The following is a 23320-nucleotide window of genomic DNA, read 5'->3' on the forward strand; positions in this document are numbered from 1 at the left end:
TTAAGTGGCTTTCTAAAGGACGCAATAGTAGTAAGTGAGATTTGAACCTGGGATTTCTGGTCCATAGGCGAGTGTGTTACCCACTAGGCTACTTCCACCCTTTTACATTCACAGTCCTCAGAAAAGACACAATTCTTACCTGCTGGGTCAAAAATGGGTTCCATCGACAAACAAAACAAGGTCAGTGTTGGGCAAGGGCCTGTCTTTCGGGTCTACATGTGGGGTACACGTTTCCAAAAGGACTTGCTCACAAACACATTTACATTTACAGCATTTATCAGACGCCCTTATCCAGAGCGACTTACAATCAGTATTTACAGGGACAGTCTCCCTGGAGCAACTTAAGGTTAAGTGTCTTGCTCAGGGACACAATGGTAGTAAGTGGGATTTGAACCTGGGTCTTCTGGTTCACAGGCGAGTGTCTTACCTGTGAAAGTCTTTTGTTCCAAAAGAATATTAGTGACCGAAGGACGTACTAGGACCGTCAGGGGCAAATACCCCACAATATCTCTAGATGCAAGGACTAGTTTAAGTGTGCGCTCAGTAAATGTAATTGTCCAGCCGTCATCATAAATTGTTTTCAGGCTTCGAATGGGGAATTTATTCCCACTTATGAGGCCTTCCTGGCCCAGGTATTTAATGCTGGTTCTCCCACACCTTCTTTGTTTTTAGTGGGCCCTGGTTGGCCTCTACTGAGTTGCCCTGTGTTCCTCATGGGTAGTAACACACTTGCCTATGAACCAGAAGACTACAGAGTTACAGGTTCAAATCCCACTTACTACCATTGTGTCCCTGAGCAAGACACTTAACCCTGAGTTGCTCCAGGGGGACTGTCCCTGTCACTACTGATTGTAAGTCGCTCTGGATAAGAGCGTCTGATAAATGCCTTAAATGTAAAGGTAAAGTTCACCTTAAAACTTTCGCCTTATTAGGGTCAGACTTCACACAGGCAGCTGAGCCCAAAAAAACAAGTGACAACGGAGTGGAATTTACCCGAGTCACATGTTCATGTAAAAAAAATGTAGGTCAGGTCAGACCGTCCTGATCCAGGAACTATGAAGACTCTGGAGTGACCACACACAGTCATGTTTACAGCAAAGGACAAGCTAAGCACCCTCGCGAAGCTTCTTTGTTGTGGGTTAGTTCTTTAGAGCAGTCATCATGTTGCACAATTGTTTCATATAGCACAACTATTTATATGTAATGATATAGAAAAACTCGAAAGACTATTTTACTATAATGAACTAATACAGTGTCAAGGAAAAAGCCAAACCTATAGTTGCTGAAGCCTTCACATGGAAATCATTTCTGTAGAACGCAGTGGTGGTGCCTTAAAAGCCAACAAAAAGTGGCAACTTGAAGGAAAGAAATGTAAAGCCAACAGTATTTCGTGAGGTATACAATAAACCCAATTTCCCCATCGCGATAAATTACGGTGAGCCCAAAAGAAAGAAAATCATGTGGCTGGTGGAATTGGACAAGATGGATTATGCAAATCTACTGGTTGTGCTGTTTTATGGACTATAGGAGACAGAGCACCCATATTCAACTATTGTCCGTGAGGGAATTTGCGAAATGGTGGAAGCCGGTGGCGAAAAAATTGCACCTCTCATCCCATTCCTTATTCAACCAATCAGGGATGCACTCCAAACACAAAACAAACAGATCATCTGCAATGTGCTCAACCTGATTCAGCGATTGATTATTTTTGGCAAGCATAAAGTGGGCGAAGCACTGTTGCCATACTTCCATCAGATTCTCGTGATATTTAACATATTCAAGGACTGCAATGAAAATCTAGGACATAGGTGTGATTTTGGTCAGTGGAAGAACAATAACATTGCAAAATTAATTAGAGAGACACTCCAGCTAATGGATTACTATGGAGGACCAATCGCTATGGCCGAAATCAAATATATGGTGCCCACCTTCAATGGCTGAACAAACAAGGGCAGCACATCACATGAAAAGTGACAACAGACAAAGTAAATTCGTAAAGGAGATTCGTTCAGGAAAAATTAGAATAGGCAGAACTTTATTACAGTAAACAAGAGCCAGCCAGGCGACATATCCACCCCTTTATTTGACCCCTTCTTCCACTGCTCTGGGTACTGTACCGGTTTCCAATTTTGGAACCAGTTTCACGCAGACCCACATTTGAACTTCGCTGGGATAGTAGCGAGAACCGATGTGGTGGTGGGAGGGTTGATAGGTAGCTTTAAAAGAGAAAATGGCGGAGAGCCTAGTTTAATTGTGTGCTCAGTAAATGTAATTGTGCAGCCGTCATCATAAATTTTTTCAGGCTGCGAATGGGGAATTTATTGCCGCACTTATGAGGCCTTCCTGCCCAAGATATTTTATGCTGGTTCTCCCCTTGGTTTTAGTGTGCCCTGGTTGGCCTCTACAGAGTTTCCCTGTGTTCCTTGCACATGCTGTGTAACTGTGTTCACCTTAAAACTTTCACCTTACAGGGTCAGACTTCACACAAGCAGCTGAAGCCCAAAAAATAAGTGACAACGGAGTGGAACGGAGTCACATGTTCATCAAAAAAAAAATTGGTCTACCATTTGTCTACCACCCACCCTTCCTTCCCCTCAAAAACAGCAAAATCTGTGTCTAGGAGTTCTTTATTATAGAAGCAGATGGGTTAATAAGGAAAGAGCTTTACAAGATGGCCTGCCTGCAAGTAAATCTGTGCAGCAGATCAAAAATACAAGAGCCGTAAGTAAAGTCATTCTGTACGTAACCGCACTGCTTTTGTTTGTAGAAAAAGGGACTCGGATTTCAGAGTGCTTCTTGTCCATAGTTGTATTTGTCTCTTCTGGAAAGGTAGGATCTAGACTTTGTTTACTGTCTATTTGTAAGCTCAGCTGTAGGACTGTGTAGATCTATCAATTGTGTGGTGTGCATTGAAAGGTAGATTGTGTTTAAGCAGCAAATGTTAAGTGTTGCCATCATTATCATACTCAGCTGGTCCATCACTGATAGTTTCGTGTTCCCTGAGGTGTAAATTAGGGGGCTGGACTCGTGGGTTTATAGTGAAGGTCACTCCACTCACTAAAAAGCAACAGCTGTCAAATTCAAACCTGGCATCTTTCCTTAATCCTCCTTTTCCATTTAGCCTTTTTCTTCACAGTAACAATCTGAAGAGGTTTGGAATTCAGGGCTCAGCATGGCAGTGGTTTGCTTCCTACCTTGATGAGCGATCTTACCAAGTGACTTGGAAAGGATCCACCTCTACCTCACGTAGACTCTACACTGGTGTCCCTCAAGGCTCAGTGCTAGGTCCTCTCCTTTACTCTGTAAGATGTGACGTCGCAGGACCATGGTGTTTCTACGCTTTTGTTTTGCATAGCGGGCATCTGTAAGATGGAACATCGCGGAGCCATGACATTTCTGTGCATTTGTTGGGCATGGAGATTCAACACCTCTGTTTTTGCATGCCCTTTGTCGAACGGCATTGCAACAGTTGCCGCCCTTCCCCCGAGCCAAACGTGTGAGGTGCCAGCCATCAGGACAGCCTACTCTCTTTGTCTTCCCCAGACGGGAGGCATCGGGGGCGTGACGTCAGAAACAACAGGTTCTGATTGGTCTGTGACAGTTTCCTGTAGGCCAGGTGTATAAAGATCTGTTCACATGGGGGGAAGGGACTTTTATCTTTCTTTCTCAGCTGTTTTCCATCGGAAGCCTTCCGGCTTTTCGAGTCTTTTCTCTCTCTCTCCCTTTACTCTTTCTTTTCATCTTGGTTTTCTCTGTAACATTGGTACCCCTTTTTACTTACAATATTCACATGTAACTGCAATAGTCATTTACTGGTTGTTAATAAATTACAAACTGTTCATCCTTTTAACCTCTATTGTGCCACGCCTCTTTCTGTCAAGTAACACCAAATTGGAGTGGTTTGAATACAGTGCTTTTGTGTGTTACTTGGTTCTCTACTATCTCTACACGTGATCACTTGGTGAGGTCATTTCCTCACATGGATCCTATGCCGACGACACACAACTCCTCTTTTCTTTTCCTCTCTCCGATCTACATGCTGCTTCCAAAATCTCTGCATGTCTAACCGACATCTCGTCTTGGATGGCAGCCCATCACCTCAAACTCAAGCCCACCAAAACTGAACTAATATTCATTCCAGCAGATTCTTCACCACATCAGGATCTTGCTATTTACCTGGACAACTCGCAGCTCTCTCCGCAACCTTGGCGTAACAGTAGACAACCAACTCTCTCCTTCTCGACTCACATCAGCAACCTTTCCCACTCATGTAGATTCCTTCTCTACAATATCAGACGAGTACGTCCTTATCTGTCAACCCAGGCCACCCAGATCCTGGTTCAGTCCTTAGTAATTTCAAGACTGGACTACTGTAACTCCCTTCTAGCTGGTCTACCATTTACATTTACATTTACAGCATTTATCAGACGCCCTTATCCAGAGCGACTTACAATCAGTAGTTACAGGGACAGTCCCCCTGGAGCAATTTAGGGTTAAGTGTCTTGCTCAGGGACACAATGGTAGTAAGTGGGACTTGAACCCGGGTCTTCTTGTTCATAGGCGAGTGTGTTACCCCTAGGCTACTACCACCCTACACCCTACCACTATGTACCATCCGACCTCTACAACTCATACAAAATGCAGCAGCATGACTGATCTTCAACTTTCCCAAATTCTCCCACACCACCCCTCTGCTACGTTCCCTCCACTGGCTCCCAGTAGCTGCACGCATCAGGTTCAAAATACTGATGCTGGCCTACAAAGCCAGACATGGAGTAGCACCATCCTACCTCACAGCCCTTATTACACCTCACACTGCACCTCGTGGAGGACGAAGAGTGACAAGGAATGAAGGACGCTATTACCTGACATCACGAAACAGGGGTTTAATGGTGAATCACAGGACAGGGGAGACATCCGAGACGGATCACGGACCAGAGTAACCCCTTTTCGGACCGGATCGTGACAGTCTTGGCCCCTTGGAGTATTTTCAAACAGCAGCTCAAGACCTTCCTCTTTAGAAAATATTTAGATTAACTTGTAACCTTCTTATTGTCGAACTTGTGTACAGAATCTACAACAGAGTGAATAAAAAGATTATATTCATAGTTGGGGGTCCTAATGAACCAGAACTGATCACTTCATTGATGGTAAGGGCTTCTGCCAAATGCCTTAAATGTAAATGTAAATAAAGTGCATATATATGTAAGAATGGACATCGCGGGAGTCTGCTTTGTCTTGCATAACAGATGTCTGCAGGGGGAGGTGTAACATTCCTGTGTCGACGGTTGTGGGTGAAGATTCGACACCCCGGTTTTTACATGTCTTTTGTCCGACGTCAACGTGCGAAGTATCAGCCGTCAGGACCGCCCACCCTCTTTGTCTTCACCAAATGGGAGGCGCCGGGGGCGTGACATCAGAAACAACAGGTTCTGATTGGTCAGTGACAACTTCCTGTAGGCCAGTGACAACTTCCTGTAGGCCAGTGACAACTTCCTGTAGACCAGGGGTATAAAAGTCTGTGCACATATGGAAAAGACCTCTGAGCTATCTTGCTCAGGGGGGTTTCCCTCTCTTTCCCTTCTCTTTCTCTTCTCCCTCTTTACTCTTTCTTCTCATGTTTACTTTCTCTGTAACCTTGGTACCTTTTTACATTCAATATTCACATGTAACTACAATAATTATTTACCGGTGTTAATAAATTAGAAACTGTTCATTTTTAACCTCTGTTGTGCCATGCCTCTTTCTGCCAGGTAACATCAAATTGGAGTGGTTAAATACAGTGCTCTGTGTGGAGGGAGAAAGAGTTTTTTCTACACACTCTATTCTCTTCTCCACACCACATGGTCATGTGGTCTTTTTTACAAATGGTGACCCCGACGTGATACCTTTGCTCGGATGTGGATCTGTGACCGTAAGTCTCTTTTATCTGAATTTTACTGCATAGGGAGGAATAGAATCTATGTGCTTTAATTTAAATAAAAAGGATCTACATATCCTAAAAAGCCCGGGACCGTAGAAACCGAGGCATTTCTAAATCCAGATCCAGTCCGACAAGGTATAAAATGAACATTGACTAATTACTGTATCACTTACAATGTGGCATGTAGATATGGCTGGCACAATAGATGAACCCACAAACCAAACTGTAACCAGTAATAACCAGGATTTGTGACATTTTAGATTACTGGTATTACATTGAACATCATAAACCATGTCCCACGGTGAACAATTTGATAATAACTGATCAGGGATTGGAAATTGCACTGTTAAACTTAATTGTTTTTATTTTAAATTCATGTTCAGTATGATCAACATGTTTAGGATCAGAATTTAAATTTATGTGAAACTGTTTCTCTCTCTGAACACCTCAACAATGCCATAATCTCAAATAATAGCTTATAGTGATAAAGGTGTAATTCTCTAATCACATGGCAACAAGCGGGATTTTATTTGTGTTTATTTTTCCGGCCACTGTTGTTGATTGAACTTCGTTAAGCCGATGCAAATTCGCAGAGTTATGAATTCCCTAATAAAGGTGTAATTCTCCAATCACATGGCAACAAGCGGGACTTTTTTATTTATTTTATTTGTGTTTATTTTTCCGGCCACTGTTGTTGATTGAACTTCGTTAAGCCGATGCAAATTCGCAGAGTTATGAATTCCCTAATAAAGGTGTAATTCTCCAATCACATGGCAACAAGCGGGACTTTTTTATTTATTTTATTTGTGTTTATTTTTCCGGCCACTGTTGTTGATTGAACTTCGTTAAGCCGATGCAAATTCGCAGAGTTATGAATTCCCTAATAAAGGTGTAATTCTCCAATCACATGGCAACAAGCGGGACTTTTTTATTTATTTATTTGTATTTATTTTTCCGGCCACTGTTGTTGATTAGACTTGATAAGCCAGTGCAAATCTGCGGAGTTATGAATTCCCTGATATCATTTTAAGCCTCCCACTATATTTACATGTTTTTTTTTGCATTACAGTATCTGATCATTGTTGTCATTTGATTTTCTGGTTTGGTTTTGATGTACGATGAACACTGTTTTTCTACATGCACAATCTGTATGCAAACCTCATCACACTCCAGACAAAGAACCCAACCAAGTGTGAAAAGCCCTGGATCAAGTTGAATATTCTATGTATGCTGCTGTGCTTGATCTATGTAAAGAAGGCAGGTTTCCCTACAAGGGTGACCTCAGATGCCTGAGGATCGCAAAGGACACAAAACCACAACTATCGGCTACATTGGAATTCCCGACTGACCAGGAAGCAAGCAGATACACAATCATGACCCAATTGTGATCCCCATGGACCCTGAATACTCGAGTGCCCCAGGGGATCAACCGGCCGTCTGTAAGAATGGACATCGCGGGAGTCTGCTTTGTCTTGCATAACAGATGTCTGCAGGGGGAGGTGTAACATTCCTGTGTCGACGGTTGTGGGTGAAGATTCGACACCCCGGTTTTTACATGTCTTTTGTCCGACGTCAACGTGCGAAGTATCAGCCGTCAGGACCGCCCACCCTCTTTGTCTTCACCAAATGGGAGGCGCCGGGGGCGTGACATCAGAAACAACAGGTTCTGATTGGTCAGTGACAACTTCCTGTAGGCCAGTGACAACTTCCTGTAGGCCAGTGAATATCTCACACTGAAGAAACAAACACTTCAGCTTGGCCCTGGAAACTGCTTGGTGGTTGGAATTAACATGTTGCATCAATAATAACAGACGTGGTTATTGCGAACTGGAGGGTTAAAATATTAAATGATGACTGTGATTATTAGCTCTTATCAACCAAGTGAAGCCCTCAGCTTCACTGTTAGGGATAAATGTTACAGGTGCTTCACCTGCAGACAGACTTTATTCCTGATCATAAATAACATGACTTAACAAGGATACACCTAAACTAATCATGGTTCACACAAAATGAGCAAGATTTCACTTTGACAGCCACAGTCGTGACGTAACGGCCCAGGTCATGGGAGGTGCATGCTCAGCAGGTGCACGTACACCTTATAATAGAGCCATCCCAGCTGACACGGATAAAGAGTTGCCATTCTTTCAATGGATCAGGACTCCATTATCAAAGAATGGCAACTCTTTATCGGTGTCAGCATTGCAAATATTTTTTTTCTTTTGCTCTGCTTCATGGTTTACACCAGAGCATCAACAGATACGCGCTCGCAGACTAAACTCCCGCAACGGGACAGAGGGGAACGGCAAAGCATTACTAAGCACTCTTTCTTTGGAGGCAGGACGAGGAGAGCGGCCTATAGAAGTGAGCGGGCATTGGCAGAAATGACGTCATCAGCACCATTCACCAACCACAATGTTTGGCCCAACCAGGAAGTTGTGTCCAGATAAAATAAAAAATAACCCACCATTTTAAAGCATCTCGCATGAACACACATTTGAACTGATTTTTACATAAGATCACAGTGCAACTACAATGCTTTAAACATTTGGAAGCCATGATGGTACAGGAGGCATGCCACTTAATGTCAATTTGTTGCACCTGTGTTTGACGTTCAAAAATGCCCAAGTTTGACAATTGACGTCCAAGACGGGTGGATTTAGTGGACACAGATTGCACATTGTGTAAATGGTGTTGGACCCATTAGCTGTCATCAAATTCAGCATGGCCTAAAATACGATGATGATCACATTGCCGCTTCCTCTGTTTATTTCAGCATAATCAACATAAATTGGAATTAATAATCCCCTGGAAAAGAATGAGATTTTCTGGATTTATGCTAATGAATGTGGTGTAGGGACATTACAGTTTGCACTAGTAGGGCACTAAAGGAGTTTCTGCGTGGTCCAGGACTTTTCCCAGTGTTGTACAGTAACCTGTCCTCTCACACTAACCGTATCCAGATGTCCCGATGCTCTTCCAGCTTCTTCATACATGATAAGCGAGACTGGTGAGTGAACATAAGCGAGAGGTCCAAAAGCAAGCATATTCCAGATCACTAGGACAATTTAACTCTGAGTCAAAGCGACAACTATGCCATATCTCTCCCAGGACTAATTTCAGAGGCCAGAGCGGGTCACATTTATTGCACAGGATTTAGGCCAAGGCCCACAAGACCTTCCTGTCCAACATAAATTACACTGCATAGAGTTCAGTAGGCCAAACTTCTCCTTTAAGGTTTTGCATAAGTGAGTTTAAAGTCTGGGGCTTTATATTCTTTGAATGCCAGCATAATGCGGGTTTCCTTCATTTGCTCTCTATTAAAGATATTCTGAGTTTGTCCAGGTATTGTACAATAGATCACGGTTTTATATGAAGTAATCATTGTGTCTGTAGAAGGCTGCTTGAATTATAGCATCAAAGGGTGTGTCATCTAAACATGTGCATAACTCCTCCAGTTGGTCCAAAGACGCTTTTTGTATTAAGCATTTGGTAAACTGCTGTCTTAATTTCATTTTTTTATTTAGTACAAAATATTGTTTAAATAGATGAATGTGACATTGTAAATGCCAGACTTTGTTTGCTCTACCCACATGGCTTTGGTATTTAAAAAAAAAATGTAATTAAAAAGGTGAAATCTGTCCAGGACGGACATTAAACTTCGCCTGAGCAGAGAGAGAAAGTTCTTTAGTGCAGTTATTTATTATGTGCTAATTGGGTCTGTCAGGAAGACAGACCATTTATTATTGTGCTGAGAATGGCAAAAAACAACATTAAAGAACATTAAAGACCGCCACGCGAAGACCGTCAAACGTAAAGAAACAACGGAGTGGTCAGGCCGAATGGGAATTCTTTGAAGTGATACTGCAGTACCACATTAAAGAATTCCCATTTTACAAATTCCATGCTGTGACCAATGCCCGGACAGACCCATCAAAATTTCCCCTGGAATTTTGGCTTCTAGTTATCAGCATATAATTGTGCTAATAAATGAATAAAAAATTGATTGTTATTCTTTATTTATTTCTTTTAAAGAAAAATAAATTATTACTGACTTTTTAAATGACTTTGCTGCTTTTCTTACCCAACTCTCCAATTAGTCTTCTGGGATATGAAAAAAAAGAAGAAGGGCTGATGGGTTTGTGAGTGACCTCCGATCCAAGCCACCAAGCTGTCATTGCGGTTTGAGGATGCTGCTGGAAACAACGTTACCGGATGTGCAGAAGGGTTTCATAAGCCATGCACTCGTCAGCAAGGTCACAATCGAAAACCTATTGGTTGACACAGTCATGGTTACAGCAAAGGACAAGGTCTGTAGTGCAGTCATCATGTTGCACAATTGTTTCATTTAGCACAAATATTTATATGTTAAAGATATAAAGAATATTCTACAGACTATTTCACTATAATGAACTAATAAAGTGTCATGAAAAAGGCCAAACCTTTAGTTGCTGAAGCCTTCACATGGAAATCATTTCTGTAGAACTCAGTGGTGGTGCCTTTCAAGTCAGCAGAAAGTGGCAACTTGAAGAAAAGACACTTAAAGCCAACAGTATTTGGTGAGGTATTCAATGAACCCTTTTTCCCTATCAGGAATTACGGTCAGCCCGTTTATAAACCGGACTACGGTCAGGCGCAACACTGCGTGTTGCTCAAAAAATAGATGACGGACGAAGAAGCCGTACAGGTCAAGGAGGAGAAGAACAGGCTCGAACGCATCAGGTTGGCAAAAACATTGTTGGAGGAAAAGGCCATGCGGTCCAAGGTTTCTAAGGAGTTGGCAAACAAATTGTTGGAGGAACAGGCCATGAGGCTCAAGGTGGAGGAGTTGAACAATAAATTGATTGAGGAACAGGCCATGCGGGCAAAGGTGGAGGAGTTCAAAAATAAATTGCTGGAGGAACACGCCATGAGGTCCAAGGAGGAGTTGGAAAAAAAATTGTTGGAGGACCAAGCCATGCAGTCGAAGGTGGAGGAGTTGGAAAACAAATTGTTGGAGGAACAGGCCCTGCGGTCCAAGGTGGAGGAGGAGTTGGAAAAAGAACTGTTGGAGTTACAGGCTATGAGGTCCAAGGTGGAGGAGTTGGAAAAAAAATTGTTGGAGGAACAGGCCATGCGGTCCAAGGTAGAGGAGGAGTTGGAAAAAAAATTGTTGGAGGAACAAGCCATGCGGTCCAATGAGGAGGAGGTCAGGCTCAAATTCAAAGCGGCCCAGAAGGCATCAACATGCAGCAACTCTGCATGCCCTAAAAGACAAATGGGCTGATCTAAACCACAAATATCAGTGCATGTCTTTCAGTTTGAATAATTTTTCTAAGCGGAGATACAAGTTTTATCTGGAGCAGGAAATGGATCAGGTGGAAGAGGACATTAGGCATCGAATAAAGTATGTATGATCCACATCTCACACTGAAGAAACAAACGCTTCAGCTTGGCCCTGAGAACTGCTTGGTGGTTGGAATCAACCAAATGAATGCCCTAAGCTTCGCTGTTAGGGATGAATGTTACAGGTGCTCTACCTTCACCTGCAGACAGACTTTATTCCTGATCATAAATAAACTACATTTTAACATGACTTAACAAGGATACACCTAAACTAATCATGGTTCACACAAAATGAGCAAGATTTCACCTTGACAGCCACAGTCATGACGTAACGCCCCGGGCCTCGCTGTGCATGGGTTCTGAAATTCGAGTCCTTTTTTCTACACCCAACATGCCAAACAAAGGCAGTGCAGTTACAACCAGAATTGCCGTGTAACTGCGTTTCGGCTGTGACATTGCAAGTTCACATGAAGTTCACACAATGCTGCAATATACTTGATCTTATGCATTCCCACATGAAAGCCGTTTACTGTGTTCTGGAAGATGAACACTCATTTTGTGGTAATTTGCACACAACTGATTAGGCTTTTTATTGGTGAAAATATGTAATGTGCAATTGTGGAATTAAAAGCTTAGCAAATAGTTGAGCATTAGGATATGCGTTGATAAAAGAACCAACATTTTGCTTGGAATTTTGGGTCGTGGCCAGGCGAATGTCTACCATCCCCCCTTCCTTCCCCTCCAAAACAGCCCAAGCTGTGTCTAGGAGTATTTTATTATTAAAGCAGATGGGTTACATAAGGAAGTGGTTTTACAAGATGGCCTGTCTGCAAGTAAATCTGTGCAGCAGATCACAAAGCAGTAAGCAAAGTCATCCTGGTTGCAACCGCACTGCTTTTGTTTGGCATGTTTGGTGTAGAAAAAAGGACTCGGAATTTCATAACTCATGCACACAGAGAGGCCATGAGGCTACCGTGAAAGAAGTTTCAAGCATTATGTTATGTACACTTGTACACTGACTGGATTAATAAAAAGTAGAGCCCAACACCACACCACTGTCATCATTTTCATGATGTGTAGAATGTGCGGGCCTGGCAACACTCCAGGGCTTTTTGTCTCTCTCTTTCCACCACACAATACTTTCTGTGTGATTGAGCATGCATAACTCGGTCCCACCTCAAAAGCGAAAGGGACAAAGAAAGGGAGAGGCAGAGACTGGGAGAGAGAGAGAAGGGGGAAGGGGAAGTGGACAGGAGGGGCAGAGTGTACATAAAGAGGGTAGAGTCCAACTGACTTCCAGTCCGAAAGGAGTATATATTAATCGACATGTCAGAAGACCTTCTAAAGGGTGTAAGCTTCTTTCTTATGCTTTTTCTTTTCGTTTATTGCTGTGTCACTCTCGTGGGAGTTTAGTGCATGTTGGGATTTTAATGGTGTTCTGTCGCGATCAGATGCACATTCCCCGTCCGGATGTGTTTGACTTTGAGGGGATCACCATGATTCACTACTTCACTGACAACTGGGAGAAGGTGCAGAATTTTCAGGCTCGACCCAATGACATCCTCATCGCCACGTACCCTAAAGCAGGTGAGTGTTGCGGGTTGTTGCGGGTTCTGGCTGCGGGGTCGTAATGAGAGAGTCTGACCCGCACCCTAACCAACAGACAAAAATGACTGTTCTGATTCTGCAAGATTATGCAAGATCCCACTTGCCCATTCTTCGTCCTGCTTTTCTTTGCTGTTAATCTGCCTTCTTGTCCTGCCCTCGTCTTGTCGTTTCACACGAACATCAACGTTCTCAAGCCGATTTCACGTTCGTAGATTAAAGCAGTGGAAATTCGCCTACTCTGCATTGGGGTTATCGTTTCTAAACACACACACACACACACACACACACTCCTTTTCTTGTTGTCGTGACATTGAGAATGAATTGGAGAAACTTATTAGCCTTTTTGTTCTGTCACCCAGAACACAATTAAAGAGGGTTTAAGAAATGGGAGGAGCCTGACAATTGACAGCTCTTATGCAGTGTTGGATGATTTACAGTTGTGTTTAAAATAATATCAGTAATATAAATCCTTATAATAGTTTTTATTTCTATACACATGAATGCATTAAAAATAATATTCCAAATTCAAAACATGAATCTCATCTCATTTGTGTTACTCCTATAAAGAGTAGAAACATGAATTTGGAATATGAAGAAACATGAATATTAGACTGTTAGACGGTAGATATGGGCGAGTGGTTGCCTAGCGGTTAAGGAAGCAGCCCCGTAATCACAAGGTTGCCGGTTTGAATCCCGATCCGCCAAGGTGCCACTGAGCAAAGAACCGTCCCCACACACTGTCATGACCGCTCACTAAGGGTGATGGTTAAAAGCAGAGGACACATTTCGTTGTGTCACTGTGTGCTGCGCTGCAGTGTTTCACAATGACAATCACTTCACTTTCACTTAAAAAAATTGCAGCGTCCGCCATATTTTTTACAAACTCTGTATAAATATTCACTGTATAAATTGAAAAATGTTTTAAGATTTCACTGAACTAACATTTAATTGTACTGCTGTACATTTGTGTTGCATGAGGTCGACCAAATTCTGGAACCCGTTTAATCATGTGTTTGGGGTTGTTGTCTTCTTGGAACATTTCAAGGGCATTTTCTCTTCATCATAAGGCAGCACGACCTCTTCAAGTATTCAGATGTATTCAAACTGGTCCATGATCCCTGGTATACGATAAATAAGCCCAACACCATATTACCCATAGAAACATCCCCATGTCATGATGCTTGCGCCACCATGCTTCACTCTCTTCCCAGTGTACTGTGGCTTAAATTCAGTGTTTGACAAACTGTCTCCGGCCACTACACCCAAAAAGAACAATCTTACTTTCATCAGTCCACAAAATGCTGCACCAAACTGCTGCTACACAGGAGGATGGCCTTTCTAAAGGGTGTAAATAAAGCTTAGCAAAATGTACAAATACTGGATAGAGAAGATATGGAAGGCTTTGCAAGTGCAAATAAACACTCAACAGAGGCGGAGGCCTCAGACACAACTTATCTTCAACCTACCATGCTGCCATCCATCATCCATCCCCAGGAAGATCAGGCCCAATCCACACGTCCACCAGGTTGGCCACACAGGCAGGAGGAGCTGCCAGGGGTGGGGCTTTAACGTCTACCCACACACCCCCCTGCCTTTATTTTACTCAACGGGCCTATTCAAGGCAGGAGCGAGGTGAAACTAAGCTGGAGAATACATTTGTGGTCATTGTCCAACTTCCCTTAGATTGATTTAGTTCTGTGGATGCAAAATGTCTACCTTAAAGAAAGAAGTCCAGTTGCAATGACTCAACTTCCAAACAACTGCACATGGATGACTGAGACTCTTCAGAGACAAAATGTTGCGCCGTTTCTCATTAGGTCAGTCAATGTGCTCTTTGGCAAGTTATAACCTCTCCAGCGCGTCTTTTTTTTCCAACAGTGGGACTCTAATGTAATGTAATTGTGAAGTTTGTGTGCTAGGTGGCCTGCATTCGTACACTAGCAACAAGCCTAACGCTCAAAAATAGTTCCCATAAAGTCTGTGTAAGGTGCAGTTTTATTTCAAAGCTAAAAATGTGAAGAAATTGTGATCTATGAACAGCTGGGAGTCACAGAAAATCCATGGCAACAGAGGTATGACAGCATTAACTTGATTCGGCTAGGTCATTCTACATAACATCTAGTTCAGTTCAAACATGTCTGACTGTAATGAATAAAACTGTCAAATGAAGGATGCATCGTAGTTGTATCATGAATGAACCTGCTCTCTGTGATCCTCTAACCAGGAACCACCTGGGTCTCCTACATTCTCGACCTTCTTTACTTTGGCCAGCAGTCACCAGAGAGGCAGAGTTCACTGCCCATATATGAGAGGGTGCCATTCCTGGAGTTCGCTGTCCCGGTCATTCCGCCAGGTTTGTTGGCACGAACAGACAACTCACATCCACACCTACAGACCCACATTCTTGAATCCATTGTGGTTCTAATCTTGAACGATCCTGAAATCAGATTGAATAAAGGGAAAAATCCAGAAATCCAGAACCAATCACATAACAGAGGGCCGTTGTTGGCTGAATATTAGTTTTTTTGACACGAATGCAATATTTGATCTTTTTTTTTTTTTTACATTTTTGGCATTTTATCCTTAATCCTATAGAATATCTGCGGAGGGAGCTTGTGGTCAACTACAAGAAAAGTCTGACTTCTGTCATGCCAACAAAGTTTTTGCAACCAAGTATCAAAGCTAATTTTGCAAAGGGATCAAATAGTTATTTCATTCATGCAACTTCATTTAGAACTATTTTGAAGTGCATTTTTTAATAGTTCTGTCTCACACTGTTCAAGTAAACCTCAATCTCAACTAAATCTCAATAACATGTTCTGTTGTCGTCTCCTCAGGGACTGAGCTTGCAGATAAACTGCAGACATCCCCTCGGCTCATAAAGACCCACCTGCCCGTCCAACTGGTGCCCAAGTCCTTCTGGGAGCAGAACTGCAGGGTGCAGTATGGCCACATGTGGGGTCTTACTCTCCAGCTCTGGTCGAATGTGACGCACGGCTGTTGTCTCTCAGGTGGTGTACGTGGGCCGCAATGCCAAAGACAACGCCGTGTCCTACTTTCACTTCGACCGCATGAACAGCGTTCAGCCCGAGCCTGGAGACTGGAACGGCTACATTGAGAAATTCATGGCCGGAAACAGTACGTTTGAGCGAGGAGCAAATTAGCACGAATAACGGTTCATTGTCATGCCTCTGAATCGCACTCAGTTTTGAAAAGTTTCATTTTGTGCAATGTGAAGGTTATTACCGCCATCATTTTAGTAGAATGATGTTCTAGCCATGTAATGTATGTATAATGGGAGGAGCTTAGAAGCAGAGTTGTATGAAATGTTTCGTTTGGATCATTTTTTGGGATTAAGGGATTTTTTTCAGTGAAATTGTGCTTTGTTATCCCAGCTGTCTTCGGCCCCTGGTACGACCATGTCATCGGCTGGTGGGAGAAGAAGAAGAGCTACTCTAATCTCCTCTACCTGTTCTTTGAGGACCTGGTGGAGGTGGGTTCACGCTTCACACTAAGACTCTTTAAACAACCTCTGCTTTCTTTTAAAGATTGTGTTTCCTCAGGATACTGGTCGTGAGCTAGAACATCTCTGCTCCTTCCTGGGCTTATCGACACCCATTGAAGAGAGGGAGCGAATCAGGGAAGGGGTGCAGTTTGACGCCATGAAGAAAAACCCCATGGCCAACTACTCCACCATCCCTGTAATGGACTTTAAAATCTCTCCCTTCATGCGTAAAGGTGAGTCCGTCAGACCTCACAGCAGCTCCTGTCCTCCTGCCTCTCCACATGCCATTTCTGAGCCTCTTCCATGGCCTCTCAGGGAAAGTTGGCGACTGGAAGAATCACTTCACGGTAGCCCAGAACGAGACGTTCGACCAGCACTACAAGAGGTGGATGAAAGACACGACGCTGACGTTCCGCACAGAGCTGTGACCATCATCCACATCAACACCATCACCATCAGCCTCCTGCAGCTGAGAAAGAAACTGAAAACATGAAGTGAGAATGAATATTTATATCAGCAAGTATGCTTAATGCTTTCAACTGGTCTTCCAATTGAAAGATGGTCCACCAGGGAAGCAGGGAATACGAGGTCAGAATCCTCAAACCTATAAACAGTTAATGAAGAACTTGACGAATGGTCCTCAGCCCACTGCTAAAGTCTTTGAAACTGTGTATTGAGGGGTGGGGACCAAAATGTCTAAATACCTTTTAGATTATTAACAAAATTAAAAATGTAATATGAAAACAAAATTTGCAGTCAAAATGGAGTCATTTTTTTAGATTATGCACACTTTGAGACCATTTAGGTGTTGAGTTCTGCTGACCAGTTTGTTGTTTGTAGGTAAAACATAAAGCATGTTGTAACCCAACATAGGATAATTTTATTCATACAAGAATTAATTAAACAACAAATAATTATTTGGTATTAAGTGCAGATTATGTGTCATCTTTTTCATATTCCCGAGATTTCTATATATTCCACTTTTTACAATGTACTTTAGACTATTTTAGGAAGCAGTGATTTGCTTTTCTATCATTTTAAAATGAACAGCTTATTAAACTAAACCAGCCGTACGTTTCGAATTATAAATGTCCCAGTTGTTTAGCTTAATGAGCTTTGGATTTTATGACGCCATTTATGGAGTCATAAACCCACACAGGCGAAATAAATGACTTAATGCCGTAAGAAGTAAAACCCACTCCTGACAAGAGGTAAACGAGACCTAGAGCGGGAGTGAACTTGGACATAGAAATAGAGCGGGTTCTTTTTATAGTAAGACACATTAATACTTCTTTTTTAGTTTGTTAAATATGTTGTTTTTTTTCTTCCTCCGTTTGTGGCGCCCCCTGAATGGATGGCGCCCTTCGCATTTCCCTATACATGCCTATGCCATTGGCCATACACCCTCCGATCTGGAGACCCTGATCAGGACTAGGGTTCTTGAGCCTGTACCGTACAATTGATGGTCACGTCCATAGTTCCAGTTCAAAATAGGAGGAATTCAAACTGGGGCTGAAACAATTATTCAGGTTCCTCGATTGATTTCATGACAAAAAATGAACTATTCTAGTTAAATTCTTTGCCCAGAGGCTTCGTGTAATTTGTCACCAAAGTCCATCTACTATTGTATCATTACCACTTTGTAGACTACTGCACAAGGCGGACAACGTATTGCGCTTGTCTGGCTCACCCCAATAGTACTTTGTCAGTGCTGCAGCATTTGAAACGATAGAATCCTCGTGTGCCCAGCACTTCTCCAAGCAGACTCTGAGCTTATTACAAAGTGTCATGTTTTTATGATTGCTTACCGATGTGAACACTAGTGCTTGTTAGAGCAGTGTTTGTAATTATTCGTAGCCTGTGTTATAGGGCTGGGACATTATGCGATATTGACTGGCGTTTTTGTTATTCGTTACAGAGCTTTTCTTACATGACCGGACGAATAAAAGACAATCATTTGCAATTCAGTTCTACATCCCATCTGTACTGTTGGTCAGAACACAATGCAATGGAACCCAAATCCATGAGAATAGGTGCAATGGTCAACTTACATTTCAGATGCAGAAAGCCATTGTTTCTAATTCATCTTCTTTGGCCATGACAACATATTGCCGGAAGAGCAAATGCGAGGATATGCAAAATTAGCAACAACTGTTAACCTTAGTGAGCAGTAGGATCCAAGAATGCATGCGGGGAGCAGTTTGTGGGGACGGCCCCCCCTTGTCATTAAATGATTGTGTTTGGAGAGAAGCAGGGGGGCTCTCTCCATGTTTCCTCACATCCTACACCTGGATGTTTGCAAGGGCCCGTTGTTCTATTTACTTTTTGTTGACTGTCTTCATATTTGCTTTGTATCTTCTTGATTGAAGTCAGAGTTGGGGTTGGGGTTACTGTTAGGGTCAGGGTTACTGTTAGGGTCAGGGTTACAGTTACCTAGTGATTTGAGAATAATACTGTAACCTTTTACCATTAGAATATTTTCAAGATCTTTGTACTGATCAACTGACTGATTACTATCTTTGTTGTTGTCCATAATGTTTAAAAAACAATTGAAATTCATGTTTAAATATCTTTTTTTTTTTTTTGTTAAATACTTTTATTTTAGCACTGTCACGACTGCGTGCTGATGAGGAAGGGAAGTGTAGAAGCAGGACATGCTGGGAAGGGGTTTTTATAAATAAATGAAGAATTAATACAAATAAACGCGGCTCGGTGGCCGAAAACAATTTAACTTAAATAAAGAACATAAACTGGCCCGCAGGCGTGTGGCGATTGCCAGAACTGAAAATACACACATTCACAACAGTGCACTAACGTCCACGAAAATGTCGTCCCTTCCGAAGGGGCGGAAATGTCCGGCTTTTATGCGCCGTCAGGATTGGCCACCGGTGATGAGCCCAGCCGCAGTCGTATAACACCAGAAAATATTCACAACACATCACTTTTTTTTGTTCATTTTTATGTTACAGTCGTATTCCAAAGTAGTACACACAACACCCCGTAATGACGACGTGAAAAAAAGACAACGTGTAAATCATTATGGAGGACCAGACCATACGCCACGGGCAAAATCAAATACATGCCCATCTACAAAGGCTGAACAAACAGTGGCAGCATGCTCCATGCATTCCTCGCTCGGGATTGGTTTTTGTTTCAGTAAATAAGGAATTCTTGAGAATCTGCACTTGGGACCATCGCCTTCACTCCCTCCATGTGGTCATTACAGTCAGAACTCAGATAAAAGATACACTGGTGACCCTGAGAAGGCACAACTGAGATAAAAAAAAAAATTAAAAAGTGAGAGATCACAGGTACACAAGTATTCAAAATTGAGCTCCTGTTTCCCCCGATCATACTTGAGATGTTTCTGCAGCTTAGTTGGAGACCAGTTGTGGAAAAAACAGTTGACTGGACATGATTTGGAAGGTCCCACAGTTGACAGTTCATGTCAGAGCACAAACCAAGCATGAAGTCAAAGGAATTGTCTTTTTGTGAGACCATTTTAGAGGTGCGTTGTGCTGGCCAGTCCCCAACAGAGGATCATTTTATTCATAAAATGAAAATGGCCAGAGTAAAGGGACAATGCAAATCTGTCACCAGTGTGGACAACGGGAACGATGTCTGCATGTCTGCACTGGTGCCCGGTTCAGAGCTTGTTCCTGCTGGTTCACACCCACAGACTCCAAGTTACTGTGCAAAGTTCAACGTCAAAACAAGGCGGCACTTATATAATAAGAATGAGATAAAGTGATCGGGTTGCCAGAAGAAAGAAAGAAGACGTTCATCTGGATTTAAGCACCCTGCAGCCATGGACATGTCCCAGTTCCAGCTGGGGGAGGAGCAGGTAAAGCAGCTCTTTTCATGGAAAAGATCTGCTCAGACATTTTTTGTAAATGGTGACCGCAGCCAGGGACAACTGAACGTAACTTCTTCCTGACTGGCTCTGAGTTTAAAATTAGTTTCTCTCATTTTAAAGATGTTGCCCCGGCCAGACATCTTCGACTTTGAAGGCATCTCCATGATTCACTACTTTACTGACAACTGGGAAAAAGTGCAGAGCTTCCAGGCTCGACCTGACGACATCCTCATTGCCACCTACCCCAAAGCAGGTGAGTCAGGGACGGATAGAACGTACCTGGAGTTAGCACACAGTCTGAAGAACAGTGCAGCTAATGAGTAACCTGAGGTTGACTGCAGGAACTATGCAAAGCTGGGCAGATAAATAGGAAGTTGGAGTGCTTCCTAAAAACATTAGTGGAACATCTCCTGACTCCCGTACATTTTGGTCCATAAGAGGGTACAGACATGGAGGTACGTTAATTGTGCAACAACGTATTCATGAAATAGAACCAGAACCATGACCGGCTGTCGCTGAATGACGTTGCTTAGGAACAGCTGGATCAGAGATGAGCTGTTTCGAATAAATAAATCATCCACTCCAGCTGCTGCAGTGGTGCGATGATCGACTGATCTCCTCTGATCACCAGTTCCCTCTAGTGCATGTCCAAAAGTTATAATCTATAAATATAAGGGTGGTAGTAGTCTAGTGGGTAACACACTCGCCTATGAACCAGAAGACCCGGGTTCGAATCCCGCTTACTACCATTGTGTCCCTGAGCAAGACACTTAACCCTAAGTTGCTCCATGGGGGGACTGTCCCTGTAAATACTGATTGTAAATTGCTCTGGATAAGGGCGCCTGCTAAATGCTGTAAATGTAAATGTATTCATTGTTTTCATATTGACAACGGTGATAATTTTTCAAACAATGACGCTGGCCAATCAAAAAAAGCTTTCACAATACAGAAATGTCCAACTTCTGTAAAGTCATCTTCATCTTCGATATTTGATAAAAGTAACAATGCCATTTTGCACCATATGGCACAATTTTGAGAATAGTATAATTGCCCCATGTTTACGAGATTTATATGCTGTTGGTTGAGCTATAAAAGCCCGTCTTGCAGGAACCACCTGGGTCTCCTATATCCTTGACCTTCTGTACTTTGGCCAACATTCGCCGGAAAGGCAGACGTCACTGCCCATATATGAGAGGGTGCCATTCCTGGAGCTCACTAATCCATTTTTACCATCAGGTGGGTGGGCCAACGTTGGGTTTCTTTAAGTCTTCTTGGGCTCCAGTGAAGTGAAGGTCTGTGTCCTGCAGGAACTGAGCTTGCGGACAAACTGACCACCAGCCCTCGCCTCATAAAGACCCACCTGCCGGTCCAGTTGGTGCCCAAGTCCTTCTGGGAGCAGAACTGTAGGGTAGGTTACCAGGACAGGTATCCAGTAGAGACTTGGTAGCACATCAGTAGCATTTCTCTGCAGATAGTGTACGTGGCCCGCAACGCCAAAGACAACCTGGTGTCCTACTTCCACTTCGACCGCATGAACATGGGACAGCCAGAAGCAGGAGACTGGAACAGCTACGTGGAGAAATTCATGGATGGAAAAAGTAAGACTGAAGAAGGGCATCAAGGGCTCTTTATTTATTTATTTATTTATTTTTTTGATTTGCAGTTGGATGCTTTTGATAATCATGGGTGCTTGTAAAGATCGGGCTGATACTCCTGGTGTCAGGGTTAGTGTTTCCTGCTGTAAAACAGCGCAATGGAATGAATCGTGATAAACATCTCGCTTTGTTAGTTGTCTTTGGCCCCTGGTACGACCACGTTAATGGCTGGTGGGAGAAGAAGCAGCGCTACTCGAATCTCCTCTACCTGTTCTTTGAGGACCTGGTGGAGGTCAGTGGGAAAAGTGCACACGGCTTCATGTTGCTGACTGCTTACTGGTTGATGAAAATTGTTATCATTATGGTGGTTCATTATGGCATCATTATAATGTAACTGTGAGCACAGATCATTTTAATGAACTAAATTACTTCATGGAAGAATAGTTCTGATGATCTGCAACTCAAGCGAGATGTCTCTGGGGGTTCAGGATACGGGTCGCGAGCTGGAGCGTATCTGCTCCTTCCTGGGTCTGTCCACAGCAGTAGAGGAGAAGGAGCGAATCAGGGAGGGGGTGCAGTTCGACACCATGAAGAAAAATCCCATGACCAACTACTCCACTGTCCCCGTCATGGACTTCAAAATCTCTCCCTTCATGCGAAAAGGTGAGGCAGTCGTGTAGCAAAAGAGAACCAACAGGACCTGGTCCAGGTCGACTAATTCTCCCTCCTTCGTTCACAGGGAGGGTCGGGGACTGGAAGAACCATTTCACCGTGGCCCAGAATGAGATGTTTGAGGAACACTACAGACGGAAGATGAGGAACAGCACACTGGCGTTCCGCACAGAACTCTGAAGCTCCAGCAGTGGACGTTCTTTGATGGCTCCCTGGATCATACAGGCCTGCAACATTTAATTTGAGCCCCTGATACGCACAATTTCGTCTGAACCACGCTTGCTGCTTGTATGAAGGGATACAGCAACACATCCAAGTTTCAAGTTTAGAAATACGTATATTATTTAATCAATTTTTTTTTTTTTTTTTAAATCTTTCCTTACTTGAATAAAATTAAACAGAAGGAGTGGGGTCGGTCACACGTTGCAGAATTAAGGCTTTAAAGACATTCTTCAATCCCATTCCCTAACAACAGAAGCGAGGTCACTGTATGGAGGGTATTGTATGGAATCATCTGTGACTCCACTGCAGAAACGTCTGAACATGCCCATAACAAGGCGTCCAATCTCAGGTCATTTGAAAGTGATTAGCTGTCCCACGTGACACAGTGAAACGTGCATTTAAACCCATCGCCTGAGGGAGCAGTGGGCAGACAGGCATGCCTGTCATCTGCTGGGCCTGTGTGGGGAAGGTACTTTGCTCAGCGGCACCTTGGCGATTCTGAATTCGAACCAGCAACCTTCCAATTATGGGTCCACTTCCTTACCCGCTAGGCCAATTGCGCACCCGGGGTGGATGACTGGGAAGATCCTCAGGACTCAGTGACATCATGTTTCACA

The 23320-nt window shown here is 43.1% G+C and overlaps 2 protein-coding genes across 4 annotated transcripts; both read left to right on the top strand.

Annotated features, from left to right (window-relative positions):
• Positions 1-12461: 12461 nt before the first annotated feature.
• LOC114794880 (cytosolic sulfotransferase 3-like) lies at positions 12462-19024 on the top strand. 2 transcript variants are annotated; one of them, XR_003750391.1, is made up of 9 exons: positions 12462-12595; positions 12697-12832; positions 15078-15206; positions 15691-15791; positions 15865-15991; positions 16249-16346; positions 16417-16591; positions 16674-16852; positions 18277-19024. XR_003750391.1 is itself a non-coding variant. In XM_028987706.1 (8 exons), the coding sequence occupies exons 1-8, from the start codon at positions 12572-12574 to the stop codon at positions 16784-16786; spliced, it is 903 nt and encodes a 300-aa protein (XP_028843539.1). In that variant the 5' UTR covers positions 12462-12571; the 3' UTR covers positions 16787-17286. The 2 variants fall into 2 exon arrangements, 1 of the variants encoding a protein (XP_028843539.1); XM_028987706.1 differs by lacking the exon at positions 18277-19024 and having other exon boundaries at positions 16674-17286.
• LOC114794879 (cytosolic sulfotransferase 3-like) lies at positions 16714-23170 on the top strand. Of its 2 annotated transcripts, none has more exons than XM_028987705.1 (8): positions 16714-16852; positions 20335-20467; positions 21322-21450; positions 21522-21622; positions 21686-21812; positions 22004-22101; positions 22298-22472; positions 22549-23169. In XM_028987705.1, exons 2-8 carry the CDS (start codon positions 20335-20337, stop codon positions 22659-22661), a joined length of 876 nt encoding a protein of 291 aa, XP_028843538.1. In that variant the 5' UTR covers positions 16714-16852; the 3' UTR covers positions 22662-23169. The 2 variants fall into 2 exon arrangements, with proteins under 2 accessions (XP_028843538.1, XP_028843537.1); XM_028987704.1 differs by lacking the exon at positions 16714-16852 and adding an exon at positions 19135-20202 and having other exon boundaries at positions 22549-23170.
• The last annotated feature ends 150 nt before the right edge of the window (positions 23171-23320 follow it).

The sequence above is a fragment of the Denticeps clupeoides genome, chromosome 7 (genome assembly GCF_900700375.1).
Source record: "Denticeps clupeoides chromosome 7, fDenClu1.1, whole genome shotgun sequence".
NCBI lineage: Eukaryota > Metazoa > Chordata > Actinopteri > Clupeiformes > Denticipitidae > Denticeps > Denticeps clupeoides.

Bases quoted from the DNA above. Each gene is read 5' to 3' on its own strand.
- LOC114794880 (XM_028987706.1), top strand. From the start codon at position 12,572: ATGTCAGAAGACCTTCTAAAGGGT. The intron at 15,992-16,248 runs GTACGTTTGAGC...TTGTTATCCCAG, and splicing joins GAAATTCATGGCCGGAAACA to CTGTCTTCGGCCCCTGGTAC. The intron at 16,347-16,416 runs GTGGGTTCACGC...GTGTTTCCTCAG, and splicing joins TCTTTGAGGACCTGGTGGAG to GATACTGGTCGTGAGCTAGA.
- LOC114794879 (XM_028987704.1), top strand. From the start codon at position 20,167: ATGGACATGTCCCAGTTCCAGCTGGGGGAGGAGCAG. The intron at 20,468-21,321 runs GTGAGTCAGGGA...CCCGTCTTGCAG, and splicing joins TGCCACCTACCCCAAAGCAG to GAACCACCTGGGTCTCCTAT. The intron at 21,623-21,685 runs GTAGGTTACCAG...ATTTCTCTGCAG, and splicing joins TCTGGGAGCAGAACTGTAGG to ATAGTGTACGTGGCCCGCAA.